The following is a 25,465-nucleotide window of genomic DNA, read 5'->3' on the forward strand; positions in this document are numbered from 1 at the left end:
TGTACTTTGTCATGGAATCCCTTGCCTTTGCTCTATTACCGTTCGTGTCCTGAAAAGACCCAATACTGCATTCTTCCTGCCGTCTGCCTTCTCTGCTCCAACTCCCATCCTAATGAAGGCCATTAGAGGTGGAAGGCCATATGCACTGAATGTGCCCAACCAACATCTAATCCAACTTCAGATTAGAGGCAATGTGGCATAGCAGATAGAATATATAAAGACTTAGACAGATATAGATACGTAGATATGGATGAGACACAGAGAGATGATATAGATATATAAAGAGATAGAGACACAAATAGAGAAAGAGAAATGGACAGAGAATACATGTGTGTAATTAAATATATAGATTTATGTTTATATATGCCATGTGGCCATGGGAAAGTCTCTTATCCTCCCCTACTCCTCAAGCAACTCTCTGAAAATTTAAGTTAAAAATGAATTGTATTTCTGCACTTGTGGAGGGAGGTTACAGCAATAAAATGACAGCTCTTGAAATCCCCACCACCACCACCACCACCACTACTCACCACCCACTACCAAATCTCAGACAGCCCTCACTTACAGAACAAAACTTTTGTTCTTCTCTGTTTGACTATTATGCACAATGGCTGTTAAGAAACCTTTCTTCAATTCTGAAGTCCCTCATAACCCTCTAAACCTGGCTCTCAGCTAATAATTTCACCTCTTACTTTACTGAGAAAATTGAGGTCACCAGTTCCCTTGTCTCCCTGACTCCAAAGCTCCAACTCCTTTACATTTTTAAGCATCCTCTTTTGTTCTAGTTTCTGAGGGAGTGTTGGCCCTTTTTTACACCCCATACCCTGCTGTCTCTTTTGAGATCATTCTGTCTCTCTCTCTGTCTCTGTCTTTCTCTGTCTCTGTCTCTCTCTCTCTGTCTCTCTCATTTTCAATATTCCCCTTCGTATTAACTCCTTTGCTGCTACCTAAAAACGCACTCAGATCTCCCATCCTTAAAAAGCATTAAGTTGATTCAGCCATCCTCTCAAACTGTCTTCCACCTCACCTCCCTTTCACCACCTATTTCCTAGAAAGAACTATATACTCTCAATGCCTTCTCACTACTCAAACTCTCAACTTCTCAACCTCTCACCATCAGCCTTCGATACCATCTTTGTATTGCTCTCAGAGTTTACCAATAATCTCTTGATGCTAAATCCAATGGCCTTTTCTCAGTCCTTGACATTTTGAACTTCTCTTTCGGCTGATGACGTTAGGAACTACCATCTCTTCCTGGATTCTCTTTTCTCTTCTTTTTTAAAGCTTTACTCTGTTCCTTGGGGACCTCTTTAGTTCCCATGGGTTCAGTTATCTCTTTATAGATAATTTCTTAGTCTATGTTTGAACTCCAGCCCTTTAACACCAACAGCCTGCTAAACATGTCCACCTGAAGATGTGAAACTCAATCTCTCCAAAATGGAGCTCATCATGATCTTTCCCCCTAATTTCAAACCTCTCCTCTAAGCTTCTCTCTTTCTGTTAAGGGTCCCGTCATCTTCACAACGATTCAGATTCGTAAGACTGGATTCTTCTCTCTTCCCAAGCATCCCATCTAATCGGTTTCCAAATTTTATAATCTCTACCACTATCACCTTTCTCATATCTGACCCCTTCTCTCTCCTACTTGACCACAGCCCTAATTCTGGGTGCCAGCAGCTGTCACATTCAGTACTGTAATAACCTCTTAACTGGTCTCCCTGCTCCCAGTCTATCCCCTCTCTAATTTATCCTCCACCCAGATGGAAGATAACCTTTATAAAGTCCAGGTCTAACCATGTGAATTTCCTGTTCAATAACCTTTGGTATCTTCCTATATCTCAAAAAACAAACAAACTATAAACTTCGTATCCTGGTGTTACGACTCTCCACAATTTGGCTCTAATCTATCTTTCTAACTTGTATCACATATACTCTAGTTTTTAAATGAGTCATCTTCTGTGTATAGAATTCACTGCCATCTTCTGTATCTCTGAATTCCTAGCTTTCTTCAAGGTTTAGCTCTGATGCCACCTTCTCTGTACAGCTCTTCTTGATTCTCTTGGGTTTTAAAGTTCCCTCCTTAAGTTGTTGCTGTCATCTTTAATCATTTTCAGTTGTGTCTGACTCTTTGTGACCCTTTTTTTGGGGGTATTGGCAACAATACTGGAGTGCTTTGCCATTTCCTTTTCTGGATCATTTTATAAATGAGGAAACTGAGGCTAACAGGGTTAAGTGACTTGCCCAGGGTCACACAGCTAGTAAGTGTCTGAAACCAGATTTGAACTCAGGTATTCCTGACTCCTGGTGTTTATCCATTGCACCACCAGTTATGTTGTATTTAACTATCTGTGTACATGTTGTATTTCCCCAGGAAAATGTAAGCTCCTGGAAGACAGGATATGTTTCGTCTTTGTCTTTGTAATCTCATTAATAGTGCCTCTTATATAAAAAGCATTTAAAATACATTTTGCATTGAATTTACTTGGGCATTATATACACTAAAGTTACAGATCAATAACTGAAAGCTTTTTTTTTTTAAATTTGAATTTTCTGTTTGCCTCCCTCCATTAGCTTTTGTATTCTTTTGAGAATAAATGTGTTGAATCTTTGTCATCTAGGTCAGTCATCACTCTATAAAACAGTCACTCAATAACTATGCCAAGAAAAATGTATGAAGTACAATAATGAAGCCCTCTTAACTTAATTTTTCTGGTTCATGTGACTTTTTTCAAGCTCAAATCTCACAATGCAGCACATTGTTCCTGGTTTTCCCCACTCTCCCTACAAGATTACCTTCTGTTTATTTTGTATATGGCTTCTGGAGACAGTTATTAGTATGCTGTTTCTCCATCTAGAATGTGAACTCCCTGAGTACAGGGACCATGTTTTTTGCCTTTCTTTGTATCTCCAATGTTTAATGCAGTGCCTGCCACAGGATAAATGCTGAATAAGTATTTTCTGACTAACTGAAACCATACTATCTTTGGGAAATGACCTAACATGTCTATGATTTGAAATTTCTCAAATGCCAATTAAAAAGTTAAAAATATGCCAGACCATGAATATTTATGTTTAAGACCAAATCTAAAATTTCTAAGTGAAGACACAGGGTACAGCATCTAGTAATACAATTTTAAAAAATCAGCAAAACCAGGAATTTAACATCACATGCTACTATTTATATGGTACTAGCTAACAAAAGCCTACTATACAATATACAGTCTCTACCCTTCTCTAACTCATAATGAGGTGTTCACACACTGGATACTAGCCAAACTGGTGTCCTCTTCAGAAAATGTCTAATTTCACTTTGCTAAGCACGACTCTCTTTTTTACTATGCTAGTCATTAGAATTAAATCATTTGGACACAGTATCTCACTTCCTTTTACAGCAAAGTAATTGGTTTTGTAACAATTCTACTACAGAAGGCAGCCATAAAAAGCAGTACAATAAAAGTACAGCAAATCTGACTAGAACTCATGGATTAGGGTGTAAAAAATTAAAGGAAAATAGTATCTTCTATTCTATTTGACCCCTTCACCCACCCACACCTGCCCAAAGTATGAAATTTGAAATCCACCTCATTGGCATCACCATCATAGGAAGATAGAAGAAATAAAGAAGAGAACAAGACAATGGAGAAATAAAAAATCAAGGGCATCCTGGGGTTTTTACCCTTATAGGAATAGTCAACTGAAATTTAAGCTACTGAATAAAAAATTGGGTCAAACTGGTATACCTTTGGTGCATATCAGTATAAGCCCTGCTATGAGCTAAAAAACAATGAAATATGGAAAGTGAATACTCCAAGAATGAGATGTGCAGCACTCTTCAGGAATTAAGGAGTCAACAGAGTCAATGTGTATAAATGTAACCAGTAAAAATGCCATTTGGAATTCAATTTAGTGCCCACTTAATTGCCAAAATATTCACTGAAAACAGTTATTTGAAGAAATGTCTTTTTGAATCCAGCATGTTTTCTGTTCTTTAAAACAATAAAAAAGGTCATGCTCAATCATACAGGTCTACACTGTAGGAAACATGTGGCAAAGTTTACTGAAAACCTCAACTCTGCTCTGTAGCCACCAGAGAAATGCACTGACCTATTCTTTCCATTCCAACATTCACTGACAGACCCTTCTTTCTTCTTTCCACCAACAGAAAAGCTGACAGAATCCTCTCAGGCATCAGGGTAATTGCTCCCAGTAAAGGATTTGCCAGTTATCTGGGGACATTCTTACCTCACAACCTTATTTAAATGTCTAATACAGCTAGGTGGCACAGTGGATAGAGCTCCCAACCTGGAGTCAAGAAGACTTGAGTTCAAATTCAGCCTCAGATGCTAGCTGTGTGACCCTAAACAAGTCCCTTAGCCCTCAGTTTCCTCACCTGTAAAATGAGCTGGAGAAGGAAATGGCAAACTATTCCAGTATCTTTGCCAAGAAAACCCTAAATGGGGTAATAAAGAGTTGGACACAACTGAAATGACTAAACAACAAACAGATACATACACACCTGCACTAGCTAAGATTCTTACCCAAATATGTCAAATAAAATTAGATGCTCTTTTGGGGATAGGGAGGACATGAGGAGATTAAGTTTGACAGTGGGTATTTGTATATCTCTTAAAGGAAAAATCCACCAAGTCTAAAACAATTAGTAAGCATAGGTTCATGGAAGTACTCCCAGAGCTTGTACTTAGGGAAGACACAGGGGCAAGAGAGGACAGCTGATAGTGGAGGCAATAGAGAAACTATAAAAAGCATACAAAAGAACTTTAAAACACAGCAACCTGAGTCATTTCCTGTAGGAGCCAATGAAGTCCAGTAATATTCACTTTAATGCATGACTTTGTAAGGTTAAATCAACAAAATATTTAATTTGACATTACCTTCAAAGCCATCATTATCAATGTCCCCTAGGTTGACTATGGATTCTCCAAATCTTGCAGCATATATGTCACTTCCAACCAGCTCAATTTCCATTTCTTTCATTTTTGCTTCCTAGAAGGGGAAAAATGTATGACTGACCCTTATATCATTTAGAGTTGTAATCCGATATTACTGTTTCAACATGGATTTTTTTAAGTCTCTAAAACCTAGAGGGAAAATGCATACTAAGGTTTGCCATCTATGTAAAAACAAATTTTGTTTGTTGGTAGTTTTTAGAATTGCTATGTATACGGAGCACTATACTCAGAGGTTTTGGAGGAACTGTTATTATGGACAAGATTTTGGTCAATAAGGAGGAATTGACTACCAAAGTAGAAATAATGAGAATTTGGAAGGAAGTAACTATGCCATTTTAGAGTTCATGATTTACAAGAAAGAGAAAGTCAAATATCAAAATTCTTCAAAAAAGACAAATAGGACCTCATGGCCATAAAATTCACTGGGAAGTAGATCCTAGAGATATGGAATGCTTTCATGAGCAAAATGTTCACAATGCAAATAATGAAGTGATTATAATGGGAGAAGAAACAGGCAAGTTACCTAAGAAGACTAATGATGATGCACAAGGAACTAAGAGACTAAGACAGAGGGACATTAAAAAAAAAAGAAAAAAGAGAGAGACATATACAGGGGTTGGGCAAGTAAACAAGGAAAGTGGTCCTGTGAGAATAGTTTTGGGAATGCTACAGTCAAAAAAATGAGATCTGGTAAGGAATGTCAAGAACAAAAGGGTTTTTTTTAAAACACTATTTTGGCATAGAAAATACCAAAGAATGGAAAGAATCATTATTAAGGACGAATGGGGTAATGAGAAGAGATGATGAAATGAAGATAAATATATTCAACCATTTGTCATTTATGTTTTTTTCTATCAAGGAGAACAACCTTCACCACGGGAAAAACAGAACAAAAACTGTTAACTGAGATTTGAAGCTCAAGGCAAGGAAAATGCTTGCATAATCCCTCAAATTTATATTATTCATTTGCTACTATTGGTACTGAAATCAAATAAAATTAAGATAGGCTTACTTAAAGAATTTACTCAAGGATTTCATTTAGGTAAAATTGCTTCAATACTCTAGCTCTACAGTTTCATCAGGGTATGTACTTACTCTGCTGACAGAAGTTACTGTGAAAGACTAATCTAACCAATAAAAAAAAAACCCAAAGAAAACAAACTTGAAAACTTAAATTCACTAGAAGTGAGATTTGTTTGGTTTCCTTTTATAAGCTGACTATACTTCAACAGAAAGACAAAGGTAGTTAAATGAAGAAGGCTTATATTTTGGGTTGAAATTTTCACAAAATGATTTGAGAGATGCTCAGATTCTTAAAATCTGGCCAATGGCTCAGCTTCTTAAAATCTAACCAATACCACAGACTCACTAGGAATCTCGCTCACCCACTCAGTGTTCTAATAAACTTATCTCTGACTGAAAAAAAAAAGATTTGAAAGAATCTTAATAATGTTATGCTCACTCTTTAGCAAGGTCTCTCATACTCTTGGAAGGGTGAGGGTATATTAAGCCAACCAACTCCCATCCCACTTAAGGTAATGAACAAGATACTTAACCAGGTGAAAACAGTTTTAGGTTAAATCAGTCACAGGTTTTAGACAAAAATAGGAAACTATTCAGTTCTCCTTCTAATTCCACGAAATATTTGAAAATAACCGACATAAGATAACTTACTGAGCCTGAGTTGATGTAAACAAAGACTCTTCCTTCTTCCCTGACAATGCTGTGCATAGGGGCTCCAACAAGTAAGTCAGAGAGGCCATCTGCGTTGAGATCCACCGCACAAACCGAGGCTCCAAAATATGAACCAAGCTGCACAAAGTCAAAGGAAACCTGGTTATGACACTGATTAAATAGCAGTGTCACCATAAAGTTCAGTGTGTAAAGAAAGACAGAAGCATTTTACCTTCTTCCCCTTCATTTCATACAATATATTCAGTTCTGTTTCTTCAACACTGAATATATATGCCTAAGATTTAAAAAAAGTCAACAAAAGTATCCTTAAATTACATTTACATAAGGTCAAATCTGCTTTTCATTTCATTCTAAGGTCTCTTATTTGTCTAATAAAATATTAGCTAACTAAATTTAAAATCTATAGTTTACATTAAGATTGATGAACTGAGGTAGAGTATGGTTAGCTATTCAAGATCACACCTAATAATATTTTATTCGTGTATAGCACTTTATGTTGCCAGTGCGTTTCGCCATCATTATCTCATGAGATCCCCCTATGAATCGGGTATAACTAAATTATCCCCATTTTCTGAAAACCAAGGCAAAACTAAAGCTGAGGGAGGATGACTTGCCTAAGGTGATGGAGACTGGACTAGAAGGAATGAGTTTGCTTCCCGCAACTCCTCCCCAGCTTCCATTTATACTCCATACAAGGCTTACCACTCATATAACCTGTAAGAGGCCCAAGAACAAATAAGAGCTAACTTTTTGTTTCTACACTATGCCATTTAAACATTAAAAGACATTACCAAGTTACCTTTATTTCGTCATAGCATAGTAAGTGAAACATTGCCAAAGTGGAAATGCTGGCTACGTTAAAAGGGGAAAAATTTTGTCTGCCCAAACACAAAACAGAATCTACAACTAGCCTAAAAGGTATGTTCCTTTGTTAAACACTATCATACAGCCTTTATAACAAAAGCATTTATTAATTATCATGTACTAGACACATGGTAATACCATCTAATATTATCAGTGAAATACATTTTTTCTTTGTGACTCCTGAAGGCTTCTGGACTCCCTTCTGCCACACTCTTTTCAGTCTTTATCAAAATTTGTATTTCTTCAGGTAAATAGTGATAAAAAATACAATCCTTACTTTACCAATCTGCTCATGCTGTGGAGCTCCTCCAACTACTTCTGTATGCTGGCGATCCCGAAAATGACCAGCACCAACAGAATATCCTTGGAAGGGAAGAGAAGAACAAAAAAGAAATTTGTTATAGGGAAATAGCTTCAACCTCATAAAACATTTGTAAGTTAGATGGAGGTGGGGAACCTGTGGCCCTCTAGGTTCAACGTGCGGCCCTTGACTGAATCTAAACTTCACAGAACAAATTGCCTCAAGAAAAGGATTTGTCCTGTAAAACTTGGACTCGGTCAAAAGGTAGCACCTAAGGACCTAGAAGGCCACATGTGGCCTCGAAGCTGCAGGTTCCCCACCCCTGAGTTAGATGAATTAAAATATGTCTTTTTGATTTTTAAAAATGATTGCACTATGTTGCATTTCTTAGATTATATACCATCCATACAAAAATAATACATTTTTTATTGGGAAACCAAAGTGTTCTTGAATTCCCTAATCTGAAGCAGTGCCTTAGTTCTGATTTTAGAAAAACACTAAAATGAAAAAAAAAAAAAGAATTCTATGCAACAAGTCAAACAATTATTTTTCAGTTATGTTCAATCATTCAGTCAATGCATCAATGTATACTAGTGCTGTATTAAAGGTCTGAGCCCTGGGAAAAATCAGGATAGTACAAAAATAACTGCTGTTGTCAAAAAATATCAGGACATAGAGATATGAGAAAGAAAATGAAAAAGAAACATTACCAGAGGAATACTAAAATTCAGCTACTTCAGCAATGCAATATGAATCATGAAGCCATATACCCAGAAGTCATTCTCCCTGGTAAAGGGTCTTTCATTATCCTGTAACTTATATCCTAAATTGACTAAAGTCTGCATATATCCTGGATACATCTAAGAAGTCTAAAGCTAATTGTCCCTGAGGAAAAATCTCTAAAACTTTAGGCACTCTCATAGGGTACAATCCTACCCACAATTCATGCCAAAAGTGTGTGTGTGTGTGTGTGTGTGTGTGTATATGTGTGTGTATGTGTGTGTACACATATATATGTATGTATGTGTGTATACAACTTTATTTTTCCCAATTACATGTAAAGACAATTTTTAGCATTTAACATTTAACATTTTTTTTAAATTTGAGTTCAAAATTTTCTCCCTCCCTCACCTCCTTCTTCCCTAAGATGATAAACAATTTGATATAGGTTTTATATATGTGCAATCGTGTAAAACATATTTTCCATATTAGGTATGTCATGCCATCTCACTTCTTGATCAATTGAAACAATATATTAGTATTACATACTTTCAGATCAGATAAAAGCTTTTGGAAATACTTTCAACTGATTGTCCCCATAGGACTCCTTTGGAACTATATGACTAGGCCAAACACAGGTGTCCACACCCCAGAACTAAAGAATGCTTCCTAAGTGTATTCTGGTCCCGTACATTTGTAGTCAGTCATTATACTATCCAAACAGATCTCTTGAGTGACCACTAGATGAAGAGCATTATTTCCAGTACTTGCACATAAATAAAGTTTTCCTTAAGAACAAGAAATACTCAGAGGCCTAATAAAAAAAAAAGATGCTGAAGGAGTATCCTTCCTATAGATTGGCACAATGTTATCTTAGAAGTTTGGTTATCTGCCAACGTCAAACCCTATTTCAACACAGGTGGCTTTTAGAGAAGAACCTAAAAATGGAAAACAAAACCCTCAACACCAGTTCACTTGACTTCTGTCATGTTAAAGCCACAACAACTCTTAGGACCACAGTAGGAATGCTTTCATGTAAATAAAATGTAAATCAAAAGCCAAAAATAATTCAATTAGGATTCATCTGAAAAGATGATCCTTAAGCTTTCTGTTATGAATGTTGATATGCCAGTATGAGGAAGACTACTGTAACATTTTGTACTTGTTCTTAATTTTGGTATATAAAACATGGACTGTATAACTTCTGAAATTATGTCCACTCTTTTAGACTTATTTCCTAGGATAAGTAAAAGTATTAAAATATATTTCAGAGTAACCAAAAAAATGTTAAAATACAAATAGAATTCTATTATTTTATATGGAAAGAAATCAAGACCACTTCCAAGTTTGGCATCATTATTTCTGAGCATAGATGATGGATACTCATATGTAAAGTCAGAAAGCTAAGGAAACCCTGACATGAAATATTCTTGAAAAAACCCCAGTATTTTGGTTATCAACTACAATTTCCTAAGGATTAAGGAAACATTCCTTTCACTGCAAACTTGGAATTAACTCTAACAAATCAAAGATTTCTTGAAAAACCCAAGGAATGCATTCTATTTTATCTATTTTGGCCATAAAGAAAATTTAAGTATTTGGCCTTTAAAAAGAGTTCAACTATCAACAAGTCTCTAATGGAGCATAAGCTCCTTAAGGGCAGGGACTATGTCATTTTTAATCATTGTCCTACTAGTGCTTGGCACTATGGTTTTACCATTAATGTGTGTTAAATTGAATTATGGAGATATAAAGGGAATTTAATATAAAAGTAGATTAGCCATTATCAAACATTCTAAAAACACCATCACTCACATAATCTGTATTCTTGTGAACCTTTTATAAACATGGCCACAGTCACCTAAGAGGAAAGGCAAGATTCTTCCCAATTCTACTTCCCAAGGCTTTGAATAGAGACTCTGGGGTTCTGTGGCCCCACACAGTGATTTTTGCATAAAGAAAGCACTTAACAAGGGTTTGTTGGATTGAATGTATGTGGTTTTGATTTTATTGGGCCCCTTTTTCATCATAGGATTTAATGCATTTGGCAAATGTAAAATTCAGATTAACGTAAATTAAGGGATTCTTTGGCTAAGCAGACTATTTTTGAACTCTGAGCAGTGTTAATGGCTTCTTATATCCATTATGCATCTAAGCCTTAAATCAACATTTATTACTTCTTGTAGACCTAAGGTTATTAAACTTGGGTTAAATTTTTTACAGTACCTAGATAGCTTCCGAATTTAACTATATTCATTTTGTCCACAAAAGCCTTGTACTTGTTTTCAGTAATGCTGTATACAAAGAGTGAACCTGTCCAGTAATGTGATCCAGGGGCTCCCATAACAATTAAATCCTGGAAGGAAAATAAGGCACCTTTATTATCAATGGGAAAATATTTTACCACAAAAGTCTGAAACAGAGACCTTTTATGTGAACATTTAATACATTGGGGAAGAAGATGCTTTTAATATCACAAAATTTATTACAAATAATCAATATAGTGAAGGCAAGGAATGTGGCTGCTAAAGCTTCAATTCAAGGGGCTTCTGGAGAAAGCTCTAAGAATAAACTAGTATGTGAGTTTCACTTCTAGATCAGGAAAGCCAGTGGCTTCTAAAATAAAGGATTACTCAAGATTTAGAGCAGGGAAAGTGTTCTGGAAGAACACAGAGTTGGGAAAGACAGCCCTTCCCTGCTGAATAAATGATTAAGGATTTACCCACAAAACATGCCACAAAACAAGTTTCTTCAAAATTTTATAGACTTCAGTTCTATTTCCCCTCAGGTTTGCCTTTTGAGATTGAAATCCTGAGGTCTTGCCCTGAAATAGCAGCTTAACCCCTTGTCTTGACCACTTTGCAGCTCTTTTCTTGCTGTTTTTCATGTTCATTTCTCTCTCAGAGGCAGAACACTAAACTGGACAGATTTTGCTCCAGATAAATTTTATTAATGGTAAAAATACAGAACTGCAGATCCTCTTCCTGCATTTTGTAATTAATTTTAATATATTTGGGTACTTATGTGGGTTCTATAAAATGTAAAACTTTATCCTTCAGCAAATTGAAGCCTTGATGTGTTCAATATTACTTTTTTTAGAAGGCCATTCAGGATAAGGCATCCTTCAAAGTGTTCATTTATTAGAATTTTCTCAAAATATAAATTTAATTTAAAGAATAAAGATTAGGATATAGGCTACTCTAAGGAAAACCATTTTATGCTAAGCCTTGCACATTTTACAATGTCAAAAAGTATAACATTAGTCACATGAAAAATTTAAGTTATTCATGTTCAGAAAAATGAGGATTCTATATTTTGAAAAGTTTAAACTGTTTTTAAATTTTAATACTTACTTCTGTGTGAAAACTAGATATTCCAGCTTGACATGATGCAAAATGTTCTCCAAATTTTTTCAGATAATCTAAAGAAAAAAAAGAATTAATTTGTGAACTATTTTTAAAATTATACATTTACTATATGTGACTTTATAAGCCCTTGACGTTAAAATTTTTAAAGGCATAGCCTTTTGTTATCTCATGTTTTTAATGAGAGTACTATATCAATATCTTTAAAGATATTAGCCCCTAGGGAACATTTCATTCATTGAATTTATATCTTCAGCACCCATCTGTCTAGTTTAGTGCTCTGTCTCTGGGATTGTGATGAAGACTGAAAAGGTCAAGAAAGGGTCAGCAAAATGGTCAAGACAATGGGATAGGCTACTATACAAAGGCAGGACCAAAATAAGAATTTCAATCTCAAAAAGTAAAAGCTGAGGGAAAATATAACTGAAGTCTATAAAATGTGGAAGAAACTGGAATGCTTTATGATCACATTCCTCATCTTTTATTCAATTGGCACATAGTAAGTGCTTTAAATACTTGTTGATTATCCAATAGACCATCATTTTTTTTTGAAAGATTCAAAACTATTTTACATGCAATAATGTAGGGAAAAGCAGGTTAGGGTTGGACTTCAAAAATCCAAATGCTAGTCTTCATCATACTGTATGACCCAAGGCAAATCAGTTCAAACTCTGTACCAGCCCACCTCCCCCACACCCTTTCAATTTCCTCATTTGTAAAGTGAGAAGCTGGAATAGGTGATCTGAATAAGACCACTACCAACTATGATATGTAGCCCCCAAACATTTCTTTTGCAGAAGGCACAGATTTCATTTTTAGCAAAAGGAAAAGCACCCCCTCCCATTAAATAATTTGAATGTGGTCACATAATTTCTAAGTGAAGTATTCAAGATTGGTATTTAAGATTCCCAACTCCCATTTCCCTTCCATTGGACAGACTACATTTTGTTCCAAATGACTATTTTAATTGAAACTCTAACAACTACAGCAGATGTACTGGGTGGAGATTTATATTATACGCTGATATTGATCATTTCACTAAACATAAATTACCCCTCTCCAATCTAAATGCGCTATATTGCAGACTTAAGGGAGCTTAAAGAAATATAGGTTTCCAACACTCTATGCCTGCCTCAATATGCTAGAAAAATGAGAAATCAAATCAGTGAGGAAAGAATCCAGTGAATTTTACCTTTAAAGATCAGCCAAATGGGACATTTGCTATTCTGTTAATAAAAAAAACCAGATGACTAAATTTCCCCTTTATCAACTAGCTCTCTTAGTTTCAACTATTTGCAATGAGTACAAAAGACAATTCTGGGTCACAAATCTTTCATACAATCTGCTGTCTTCGTTACCCTTTTTTGAGAGGGAGAAGAAAGAATGTAAAGGACAAGAGAGGGAAGCTCTGGGTGTATGTGTGTGTGTGTACATCTCATATGTAAAGGAGGGTGATAGGTGGAATTGGTAGACTGTGGGTAGAAGGATGGCCAAGCTAGCATCTGGGTTGGAGAGAACTCTCAAGGGTGTCCCAAAAGGTCATATATAAGGTCTTGCTTTCCATTTCATGTCAACATTATCGTCTACTCAACTTACTCAAGCCCTGTGTTTGCATTTTCACTTTGCCTGTTGACTATGACTCCTATGAGCTGCCTCCATCCTAGCTATATCAGGAAGGAAAATCTTTTCAAATTCCATGTATTTATGCTTTTACACAAGAGAAGGTGAATGAACCGGAAGTAGAGATAGAGATGTGAAGTAGAGACAGAGATGGTGAAGGAGAAAAAAAAAGAGAGAAGAGGAGGGAAACAGAGTGAGAGAGAGACAGAAAGACCTACACATGGAGCTCTGCTTAGACTCTAAAGCATTCTGAGGAGTGTTGAGATGAGAGGGAAATTAAACAAATAGAGTAATCTTCAAAGAACAGCTTCACTATTTTGTTGGAAGGCTTTGAATGTAACTACAGAGAACACATTTTTATTTCCAAAACTAAATAGAAATGATTCTTAATTATCCACTTCATTGGCAGAACTTTCCCCCTATCCAAGTAGAAAAGAGTTGACTATAATATATTTCTCCTTAAGTACATAAATTTCATTATTTGAAGCTAGCCCTACTAGCTACAGAGTCAAAAAATGAAAGATAAGTAATTTTAGGAGTTAAATCTTTTTAAATAATTAGGGGAAAATATAGAAACAATTTATTTATCCATACAGAAAATATTTTTCAACTTGAGAATCACGAACCAAGATGTATCTACATTTTTAAAGCAACATATACTTGCTTCTCATGATCCAGTATTAGAACCTCACTTCACCTTGATAACAAGGAACCATTCTTTTACTGTGCTCCGTTCGCAAGTCAGGGGGCATTTGAAAACAAACACCACTGGGAAGCTTATAGTCATTTTTCATGTAATATATATTTTTCCATCGATGTCCACAGGCCTGCATGAAATACAAATGCAAATTGTGTGATAGCAGTACCCACACCGTAAATGTTTGCATAACACCAACTGAGGACAAAATGCCAATACATACCACAATAGCTCCATTCTCTTTTGGCTGTCTGGAAAGACTGACCCCCAACCATTGATTGTCTCTTTCTCCCAAACATGTCTTTCCACAATAGTCTCCAACAGGGCTGCCTGTAGAAAGTATGAAAAGATTACTTTCCATAGTTATCATGGAAATAACATTACACTACATCAGCTCATAAAAATAAATACATGAATTCAGGAAAATCTCAAGTGAAATTAAACTCTACTTTTGCTTTCTCAATTCTGTGTGCAGTATTTATGAAACTCTGTGGTGGATGAGGAGTTTTGTGTCTATGTTCTCCAAGCATGCTTACTGTCTCTTGATAAAAGCTATATTAGTCAAATACATATCAATTCTGTCAAATTGTTAGTATGGTAGAGACACAACTTTACATACATAGGATCACTAAAAAAGAGGTGGGGTATCTAGGAGAGCACTAGTAAAAAAAAAAGTGAGTAAAGCCAATTTAAACATTGCTCTGAATAATTTTTAAAAATAATTAGACCAATTGAAAATGTATTTACAAATTTCTTTTAACTATTAACCCAACAAAATAAATTTAAATATCAATTTGATAAGGAGAGAATAAGATACATGATGAATTTGCCTTTCGTTCTATTCCTAGAGTTTAACACAATGATGGACACATAGTAAACACTTCATAAATGCTTGTTGATGGAATGACAGGATCAAAATTCAAAATTTATCTCTGCAATTTACTGTACGGGCCCATTTCCTCCTCTCAGAAATGACATTGATCTAGATGGTCTCAGACATTCCTTCCAGCTCTAAATCAGTGTTGCTAATCTTAACAGAGAACCTAACTACCCCCGATGATGCCTGGCCCTGATAAACTATGCTCAACTATTGAAAGTGCCGAGGATTAAGAACTGAGCCATTTTCAGTGTTAGATAAAAGAGAAGGAGGGAGCCAGTATGATGTAGTGAGAGGAACTAATATGTAGGCTGGGCGGAGCATCAGCAAGAATTTGGTTCAGATCCTGCCTTTGACACCTACTAGTTGTGTGACCACGAGTAAGTCACTTAATCACTCTGAGCCTCAGTTTCTTCATCTGGAAAATGAAGAGGTTGGACTAGAGGGCCTGTGAGGACCCTTCAGCTGCTAAAGCAAAGGTCTGACCATATCACTCCTTCACTCAACAGTGTGCCAGTCTCAAATATCTCCTCTGTTCAGTATTTAGTAAAGCCCTTCACAACTTAGCTCCAACCTATATTTTCTAGTCTTATTATACATTGCTTGACTTCACATACTTTGTGATACAGCCAGACTGGCCTTTTTGCTAGTCCTTACGCATAACCTTCTATCTCCATGCTTTTTCTAAAGCCCACGACACACATTCTTCGCCTGCAATTCTCAAAATCCCTAGTTTTCTTCAAAGCTCAGTTCCCAATGCCACCTTTTCCACCATGCCTTTTCTGATTCCCCCAGCTCCACACCTCAACCCCTCCCCCTACTCTGAATTTATTTTATATATGTTTGTATGTATATATACAGGTTATCTTCCCCTATAGGAAGGGAGACTATTTCATTTGTCCCTGTGTCCTGAACAGAGTTCCTGAAACATCGTAAGTTGTTGTTATTTGACTGAAGTATTCATAAGAAGAGGTTGTTGGGAGTATCTAATCCTACCTCATGCCCCTTTCAAACCACCTTGTATTTAACTGCTCTGCATATATTTGTTTGGGCAGCTAGAAAGTACAGTGGATAGAGTGCTGGCCCTGGAGTCAGGAGGTCCTGAGTTCAAATCCGGCCTCAGACATTTACTAGCTGTGTGACCCTGAGCAAGTCACTTAACCCTGTTTCCTCATCTGTAAAGTGAGTTGGAGAAGAAAATGGCAAACCACTCCACTATCTTTGCCAAGAAAATCCCAGATGGGGTCATAAAGACTAGGACATGACCGAAATGACTCAACAACAAATATATTTGTTTATTCATTTTATGTTTATGCAGCATATATTTATGTGTGTATACAGTGTCTCTCTCATCAGAATGTAAGCTCCTTTTAAGTAGGAATTGCTTCATTCTTCATCATATGTTCCTGGTGCCTGGCACATAGTAAGTGCTTAATAAATGCATGTTAATTGATTCTTCTTTCTCTTTAACTTCCAGAAAATAAGAGTTACTATAGAAAGGTTGGGCAAACTGGTGAGCTTTGATTATTGTTTCTAACTTACATTTTATATCTTATTGATCCATTTGAATGCTCACTTCCATTTCAATTTCATTGTGCCTGAATCATTAGGCTTCCCATACTAGAGTTACTTTTCCTATAAATCTGGCATCTGAACTTGGGGTTCTTAATTGAGGGTCCATGGATAGATTTTGGGGATTCCATGAAACCTTTCCCATGGGTAGGAAAAAATCACATCTTTATTTCTACTAAGCTCTAGCCAAAATTGAGCATTTTCTTCAATTATTTAAAAACATTATCCTGCAAAAGGGTCTGCAAAAAGTTTTCACCAGAATGCCAAATAGATCCACAAAGGCTATACAGGGAGAAAAAGGTCAAGAACCCATGGATTCTAGAGGAAACAATCCACATTCAGAGTGCTTGATTACATGTTTAAGGCTAACATGTTAGAGATGTGATTCCTTCACATTGTTTTTTTCTCCCCCCTGCCCCCACCCCCAGGAGCATATTCTTGCCATATGAAGGCTGGAGGATGAGCCTGTATTTATTTGTTCTACAAAAAGATGTCAAGGGAAAACAACCAAACCCTCAAACACAGCTGCCCTGAGCAAACAGTACACAAAAGCCAATCATGAAGCCATCAAGGAACAATGCAGTATGATTTTACAACAGCATTGTTACATGAGTAAATAGGTAGGAAATTCCATATGCAGGCAGTAGCTGTATTAACCACTTATTACTGTGCCTTGTTGATTTTTCCCCAAAGACTGTGCACAATTTTTTAAATTCAGTGTAGCACAGAAAATGGCAAGAAAATGCATTTAAAGGGCTATAGTTTAAAGGAGACATTTTCATTTTGCTTTTCTACAAAAAGCAATGTTCTGAATGAAAACAGTCTCTGTGCTAAGATCAAGAATGGCAAAATAGCAACTAAACATTTTCTGGTTTGGGCAAAAATTTTAAATACAGGGAATTAACTAAAGTTGATGGTTGTAGCTCCACGATGGCAAAAACAAAACGACCTACATGGTGTCCAATTTCTAGTAGTCTGATTTGTTCATTCAATCACCTAGTTGTTTGAGTCTCAAAAAGAAAAAAAAAACTTATAAATCCCTATTAGATTAGATTCAATTAAATAATTGAGTCAACTCATATATATGTGTGTATGCATATATATGTATACACACATGTATATAGCTGGAAGGGTTCTTATAGAATAATTTGAAAACAGTGTATAATAGCAGAAAAATCACTACCTTTGAAGTCAGGAGACCTCAGTTAAATCTCAACTCTGAGTGCTTGGGAAATATAGACTGTTTCATGTTTTGTATGTGTAGCCCCAGTGTCTGCCCCATAGTATGCACTTCATAAATGCTTACTGATTTACTTGTGTGACTTTGAGGAAGTCATTTAACTGCCATAGGTCCCTGCAAAATTAGGAGGTTGGACTAGATGGACCCTAAGATTCTGTCCAGGTCTAGGCCTACGATCCCATGAAACTGAGACCCTGAAAGGTTAAGTAACTTACCCAAAATCACACAAATACTCAGTGGTAGAACTCATTTCCTCCAATTCCAAACACAGAACCCTTTTTACTGTACCAGTCTCTTCCCCAATACTTCAAGGATAGCCTCCCCTCAGAATCTCAATACCCCTTACATGCAAGTCAACATGTCACCTGTGATGTCACTGATCCTCTTTGAAAATGAAGGCCAAGCAACAACAACATCTTTAAGAAACATACAGGAGTGATTGTGGGATCCCCATTGATACCCTCAATGATTTTACAAAAATATGATCAGTAAGGATAAAAAAAAAACAACTTTGAAAACTTTGTATCATTTAGTAGGAGAAAAGGATTTATTATGATTAGTCACCTAATTAAGAACAGTCATTTTTAACTTGAAATATATTCCATAAGAATAGAAACAGAGGACAACACCATAAGAATTCAATGTAAGATCCTTAAAGCCAAGAATTATTTTTTTCTTTTCTGTCTTGGTTTCTAGCACATAGTAGGAGCTTAACGAATGCTTGCTAAATTTGGCCCCAAAGAGGAAACATGAGAATGTAACTCCCTCTCCTCCTTGAAGAGGTTGGCTGTGGAACAAGTCTATGGCTGTAGAACACTGCAGAAACCATCAAACTGAAGTAATCTATTGGTTCATTTTGCTCAATTGCTTCCACCCCCACCCTATTTTCTTTCTTTTATTAATGTAGGGGTTCTTAACCTTTTGGTGAGTCGTGGATCCCTTTCACAGTGTGGTGAAGCCTATGGACCTCTTCTTAGAATAATGTTTTTAAATTCATAAAAATAAAATACATGGGATCAAAAAGAAACTAATCATACTGAAATACAGTTATCAAACTATTTTTTAAAAGTTTATTGACTCCAGGCTAAGGAGTTCTGTTGTAAGGTATAGCTCTCTGGGGAAAAGGGCCTGGAAACACTGATGTCAAAACAAATTAAATCAATAAAAAAACTTTAAAAAATAAATACATGTTGAATTGCATTTATTCGGACACCCTACTAAAAATATGCTAGCATCAATCACCTTTTCATGGAAGAAAAAAATGGACATTCTTGTTCTCATGACTATAGATCTGTTTTTCTGATACTGCTCCCCTACTTGTAGAGTATGAGGACAATAGCCAAGTCCTTCTGAATTGTATCACAATTGAAAAAGCCTTATTCCAGTTTCAAAGTAATATTTATAGGCCTCTGTCCCTCTTGGTTTCAACCAGAATGAAAAGTAGAAAGCCAAACACTAAGCAGAATGTTATTCATGTGGTAATGTCGTACCTCTGATTTGGCCAAATCTGAAGATTATTGGAAATGTCAAGAGAAAGCTAATTCTGTTAAATTTTCCTGACAGAGGAACATAAGCAAACTCAGATTATCTTCATATTTTATCCAAATGCCAAGCTGAAATGATTTATAAACTGATTTTCAATTCAGTTCATACTTAACTCATCTAAACTCCTAGTAAATCAAATCAGCTTTATAATTTAAAAAGTACTTTACATGGCTTAACATCAAAGAGGTCAGCAGAAATTAAAATGTGATAATTTTCCCTGCTTTTCTAGAATTGGAATGACTAATTGTAAGCACAGCTGAAAGTATTTTCCCAGCAGACTAAGTCACATAGAACTATACTCTCCCCAGCTCACGCTGTAGATAAATCCCACAGATTCTCATTTCTCCTTTGGAAAAAAGAAAATGTGAGCATGTTTACTTACTACTTGAGTTTTTCTTCTCTACTGCCTTGTTCAAATCTATGCAATTACTATGAGTAAACATTTCTGAGAAACAGAATATAAAGTATGCTACTACTATGGCAGCTTGATGTGTTTATCTGATTCCTTGCTGGGAAGCTTTGTCTCGTAGATGGGTGGAAGCATCACAGCTCCAAATTCCAAGGCAGTTATTTAAACTTTCTGGATCCCAGTTTCCTTATCTGTTAAATAAAAGCATTCAACTAGATATCTAAGGTTGCTTCTAGTGCCTCATGCCACCATGTGATACATACATAGCTCATGCCCTCATAGAGAATGTGAACTATAACAGAACACAAACTCCTTGAGTACAAGAGATATTTCACATGTGTCTTTATATTCACAGTACCTAGCACAGTGTTACAAACAGTAGGTATTTAATAAGTGCTCATTTCTGATTTATATGCATAAAACAGTTGATAAGCATTTATTGATTGGCATACTATCTTATACTCTGCTGCTAAAAAAAAAGCTTTTATTGAAGGGAGGACAGATGTACCTATGTATACTCGAGGGTTTATTTGCTATTTCCCTATTTTCAAAATTCTTTCTTGAGACTTTTTTTTTAAACTAAGTTTGTTTCAAATACATACAGAGCATCTTTTCATTTCTCACCTAGTTGCGCTTCTCTGGGACTTCGCTAACCTTTCCACCATACCCCAGGAAGCCCAAGACAGGGAAAATCTCATCATCCTTCAAGATCAGCCTTCATACTACACCTCATCACCACCCTCTGTCCCTCTGTTTGAAAAATGGAGCTACGAACTCTAGACCTCCGCTTAAGGGAGAAGCTCAGCTCAGACATCTCATTTCTCACTTGGTTGGACTACTTTGGTTCTCTGATTTTTCCTTTCATGCTTCTGCGTCAGGTACCTCTCCCCACCCCCTACCACTTGCTCTTCAGCTTTTTGTGGGTGGTGTTCCCCCATTAGACTGTAAGCTCCTTCAAGGCATAGAGTGTCCCAAGTCTCTGTAAAGAATAATGAGGACCTCCAATTGAATACAAGGTCCTTGAGCGCAGGGATGGTCTCATTTTTGTCTCTGTATCCCCTAGCTCCCAGTACAGTGTTGGTCTATCAATTAAAAGTGCTTAATATATGTTTATTGAACGAGCGATTGACCCTCATCTCCAAATATCTAACTTACTTTTTAAAATAATATTGAGGTCTGATTCTATTAATACATAGGGGCTCCAAAAGTTTCTTCTAATATATTTATCAACAAGAAGGGTGGGGAGTTAAAAGGGGGAAACTATTTGTATTTCATATTTTTCATGAAGTTCATCACTCAAAATAATCTTATATGGAGAGGTAATGAAGTTAGATTTAGTTTTACCTTGTTGAGAGAAAAATATACTTTGTATTGACCCAAGTCTTTATTCTTTCCTTTCTCCAAGTTCATAGTTGAATGTGTCAGAAAAAAAAATGCCTATGTCTGCACGGATTGGATTTCTGATAGTTGAAATCAAATAACAGCATCTTGATACTAAATCAACCAGCAGAGGGAGCACACAGTGTTGTATGAACAGGCAACACTTTTATGACCTCAAATAATAATCTGTACGTTAATGTGACCCTCCTGGAAAGCCTTACAATCTTTTTCCATCCACTCTTTCTCTCTAACCCTAACCTCCTGATCACTCTAACTTTGGAAATTTCCCCAACATCTAATAAAACATATTAGCCATAGATAGGTGAGACATTTGTTGCTAATTAGCTCAAACTAATACATGTAGTGAACATCAATAAAAGCTATGTTAAACGGAAAAAATACAATTCCTAAGTTAAGTGGTGGCATAGGAAATGATTATTAGAATAAAATTTTATATGTTCCTTTTCTTTAGCTTGGCTATTAGCTAAAAAGATTTTAAATATACTGTAGCAAGTGGTTAAATAACTATAAACCATAAGCCTTCTCTAATAGTGACTAACAATGGATTTCAATGTCATATTCAAAAAATGACAGATCACAAATCATGAATGGCTAATTATAATAAATTTACATGAGCTAAATTTCTTATTAATACAATACTACATAAAGTCATATAGTTTATTCTAGTATTTTCAGCCAGAACCGTAAATATTTTCACCATTCTCTCCTACTTAGAGAGGACCTGGACTTCCTAGCTTCACAGTGGAAGAGCTGCATTTATGGTCTGAGGTGATCTGGTCTAAAGGACCGCCAGGAATCCAAGTAATTTCTGAAGTTGATCTGAAGGCTCAGCATCCCTTCTGAAATATTTGTAAATATGTGTTTGTATCTGAAACTTTGAAATCTCCAGATCCTGTAAAACATCCCCATTCAAGAACTAACTAGCAAGAAAGCATAAATAATACTTCTATCCAGATGTACCTAGGGTAAATACTCCTTAAAGTAGATATAAATTTGCAATGATTTCCTTTAATTGTATTTGAATGAATTACTTAACCATTTATTCAGGCTTTAAAATATAACTATTACTTAAAACCATAATTCTATAATAAAATTTACATTATTAGAAAATTAAGTGTAATTTATAATGGCATTCTCCAATGCATGTGATCTCATCAATGCATTTATTTTCTCCAATAACAAAGATCCCACCCCATCCATGCCTTCCCAAGTCTGTTACTGATTAATGCTCTACTTCCTCAAACCCCCCCCCAAAAAAAACCTGATATTCTCCTGATCTTTGTTATTACTGACCTTTATGTGGCTCACACAGCATCCCATCTCCCACCTCCATGACTTTCCAACAGTCATGCTACATGTTTGAAATGTACACCTTCCTCATTGTCACCTCATAAAATCCCTCTTATTGACTCAAACCTCAAGTATCACTTTTTAGAAGAAAAAAATTATGATCACCCAACTAACCCCACCTCCCTAACTACTTCATACTCAACAAATCTGTATTATTGTAACATGTTTATATATGTATTTGCTCTCTCCTCCCTCCCCACCCCCCACCCCTTATAGAATGTTACCTCCTTGAACAGATAGATTCTTTCATTCTTTATATCTGTATCCCTAGTGCCCAGCACATTGCCTGGCACATAGTAGGTACTTAAGCACCTGCAACTTGATTCACTGATGTCCTTCTATAAGTTAACCACAGGGTGATAAGCCCACATTCCATCTCTTGGCTCTGGGCCTTTTCTCCCTATGCTTGGAATGCTCTCCCTCCTCTGTTGCAATGTCTGACCTCCCTAGCTTCCTTTAAGTCCCAACTAAAATCCCACCTTTTGCAGGAAGCCTTCCCTAACCCCCTCTTCATTGCAGCACCTTCTTTCTGTTAATTATTTCCTACTTAACCTGTATATATCTTGCTTCAAATATATTTGTTTGAATGTCATCTCATTCATTAGATAGTAAGCTCCTTGAGGGCCAGGACTGTCTCTTGCTTCTTTTTGTATCCCCAGTGTTTAGCATAGTGTATGGTAAATTGTAGGCACTTAATAAATGTTAATTGAACTGAATTAACAAGAGTACCAGTGGATCACATGGGCTGGCCACCAATTATCCCTCACTCTCACCACGTGACTCACCCCCAATCATACATTTATTTGATGAGATCCTTTACTCAGCTTCTCTTTCATAGCTCCTGTCTAATATATTACAATCTGCTCACACACACCATTTGCCTCTCCTTCATTGCCCTCAGGGTGAAACTCTTTTTCTATTCTTTAGAGAACATATTGTTCTGTAACTGGCAGCCATATATACAACAAAAAAAGTACTTATTTCAATAAAGTGTGTCTTTGTTTCAGGTAGATGTTTGGAAAATTTCAAAGAACTATGATTTCACAAAGACAAGCTAGCCCATTCTCATTCTCCTATTCAACACTGGATCCAATTCCTTGTCCAAGTAGAATGTGTATCCAAAAGAAAGAGATGAATGAGTTACAGGGCATCCTTCTACCACCTCATAGTTTGGACAACAGCCATCCTTCATGCACTTCATTTTCATGGGTGGATAGATAGTCTAAAACGTATTGAATGATCAGCTGGAACATTAAGCTTTGCTGTCCTCTGGAACGTGATGCAATTTGAACCATGCTATCCACAAACAAGAGCATCTGCTGAGACATTACCATCTACAGCAGTAGTTCTTAGCCTCTGATGTGTCATGGATCCCTTTGGCAGTCTGGTAAAGTCTTTGGGCCCTTTCTCAGAAAACTGTTCTTAAATGTATAAAATAAAACATATAGGAAACCAATCATCTTGAAATTAAGATATAATTTTTCCCATTCAAGTTCATAGACTGTGAAATCTATGGATGCTAGGTTAAAAAACCCATGATCTAGAGGTAATATCTCTTTGATCTGGGCCATGTATTAGATGGTCTCCATAGTGGTGGTGGACACCTTTGTCAAGTACATACCTCATTATTCTTTGCTTGGCTTTTTTGATGCAAATAATACTACTTAACATTTTGATGTGGTATATGTTTATATAAGTATGATGTGTGGCATATATCATAGGAATAGAGAGTGGACCTGTGATTTAAAGGTAATAGGAACTCTGTGAATGAGGATGCTCCCTTTACCAATGCAAGTCAGTAATTCATACTCTTAGAGAACTGCCCAGAACACAGAGGTTATGTGATTTGCCTAGGATCTCAGAGATAATGTGAGGCAGAGGAAGAACCTGAACCCAGGTTTTTCCGGATCTGAGACCTGCTCTCCATCCACTATACTACGTTGCTTCTCTCCATATAGAACCTATCTGATGTTCTTTAAAAAATAATATAACAATTCCAAGTTCTAGGAACTGAAGAAGTCAAATTCTTAATGCTCAGGATACCCTAGATTTAAGCCCTCTCTTGAAGTTAGGTATACTATAAAAAGGATTTATAAAGAACATTCAAAAGTGTGCCATATTTTTGTTATCCCTGAAATAACCATGATCAAAATAAAAAGTACAAGGTAATCTGTTGGCATTATTCAATAACAGGTAACCCTTACTTAAAATATTATTCAAAGTTTGTGAATCTACAATTTAAAAGGGACATAAAGAGTTTGGGTAGAAAAGCTGTACTGAGAATCCAAGAAAGAGGATACAGCTTAAAAGCACTGGAAATCCAAAAGCCAGCTCAGATCTCATCATCACTCTGAGAGTTTGTCCCATCATCCTGCAGTGTTAAGTTATAGAGGCCCTGAAGTTCAGAACAACGTGAAGAGCACAGATATCATCTGAACCTTCTCAGCTAGCAGTCTGACATACTGAGGCATGGGGTAGAGGGAAGGTAGAGGGTATAATGCTGAACACGTGATTATAAGTATTTCTTTAAAAAGACAAAATTCTCTATGTTAATACAGATTCATATAATTAACAACAGAAACTCCTACTCTAGAAGACCATGATGGTAATCCAACTTAGGGATGAGAAAAGCAATAAGATAATGTGATGAAGTTGACCCAAGAATGATAATTGCATCTTTCCAAGATGGTGTAATTTTAAGAAAGTATTTCCAATCTGTAACCATCATAAGGTTTCTCACAGAAGATGTTTAACTAAAAAAAGATATGAGACCCTTTAGACTATAATGTGTGTATGTGTGCCTATTTATGTATACATTTGTAAATATGGACATATGTAT

The 25,465-nt window shown here is 36.2% G+C and overlaps 1 protein-coding gene across 3 annotated transcripts in view; it reads right to left on the reverse strand.

The window, feature by feature from the left end:
* Positions 1-25,465, reverse strand: part of ITGA4 (integrin subunit alpha 4) — a 102,083-nt gene that overhangs the window by 57,416 nt on the left and 19,202 nt on the right. For all 3 annotated transcript variants that reach the window (XM_021006387.2, XM_078146950.1, XM_078146951.1), the window contains exons 3-10: positions 14,456-14,562; positions 14,233-14,362; positions 11,904-11,971; positions 10,777-10,906; positions 7,807-7,892; positions 6,877-6,939; positions 6,645-6,782; positions 4,893-5,004 (exon numbers count right to left, since the gene is read on the reverse strand). In XM_021006387.2, the coding sequence (XP_020862046.1) occupies positions 4,893-5,004; positions 6,645-6,782; positions 6,877-6,939; positions 7,807-7,892; positions 10,777-10,906; positions 11,904-11,971; positions 14,233-14,362; positions 14,456-14,562 (834 nt within the window). The remainder of the gene's footprint in view (positions 1-4,892; positions 5,005-6,644; positions 6,783-6,876; positions 6,940-7,806; positions 7,893-10,776; positions 10,907-11,903; positions 11,972-14,232; positions 14,363-14,455; positions 14,563-25,465) is intronic.

This window comes from Phascolarctos cinereus, unplaced genomic scaffold (assembly GCF_003287225.1).
Source record: "Phascolarctos cinereus isolate Bilbo 61053 unplaced genomic scaffold, phaCin_HiC Scaffold_726;HRSCAF=1367, whole genome shotgun sequence".
Classification (NCBI taxonomy): Eukaryota; Metazoa; Chordata; class Mammalia; order Diprotodontia; family Phascolarctidae; genus Phascolarctos; species Phascolarctos cinereus.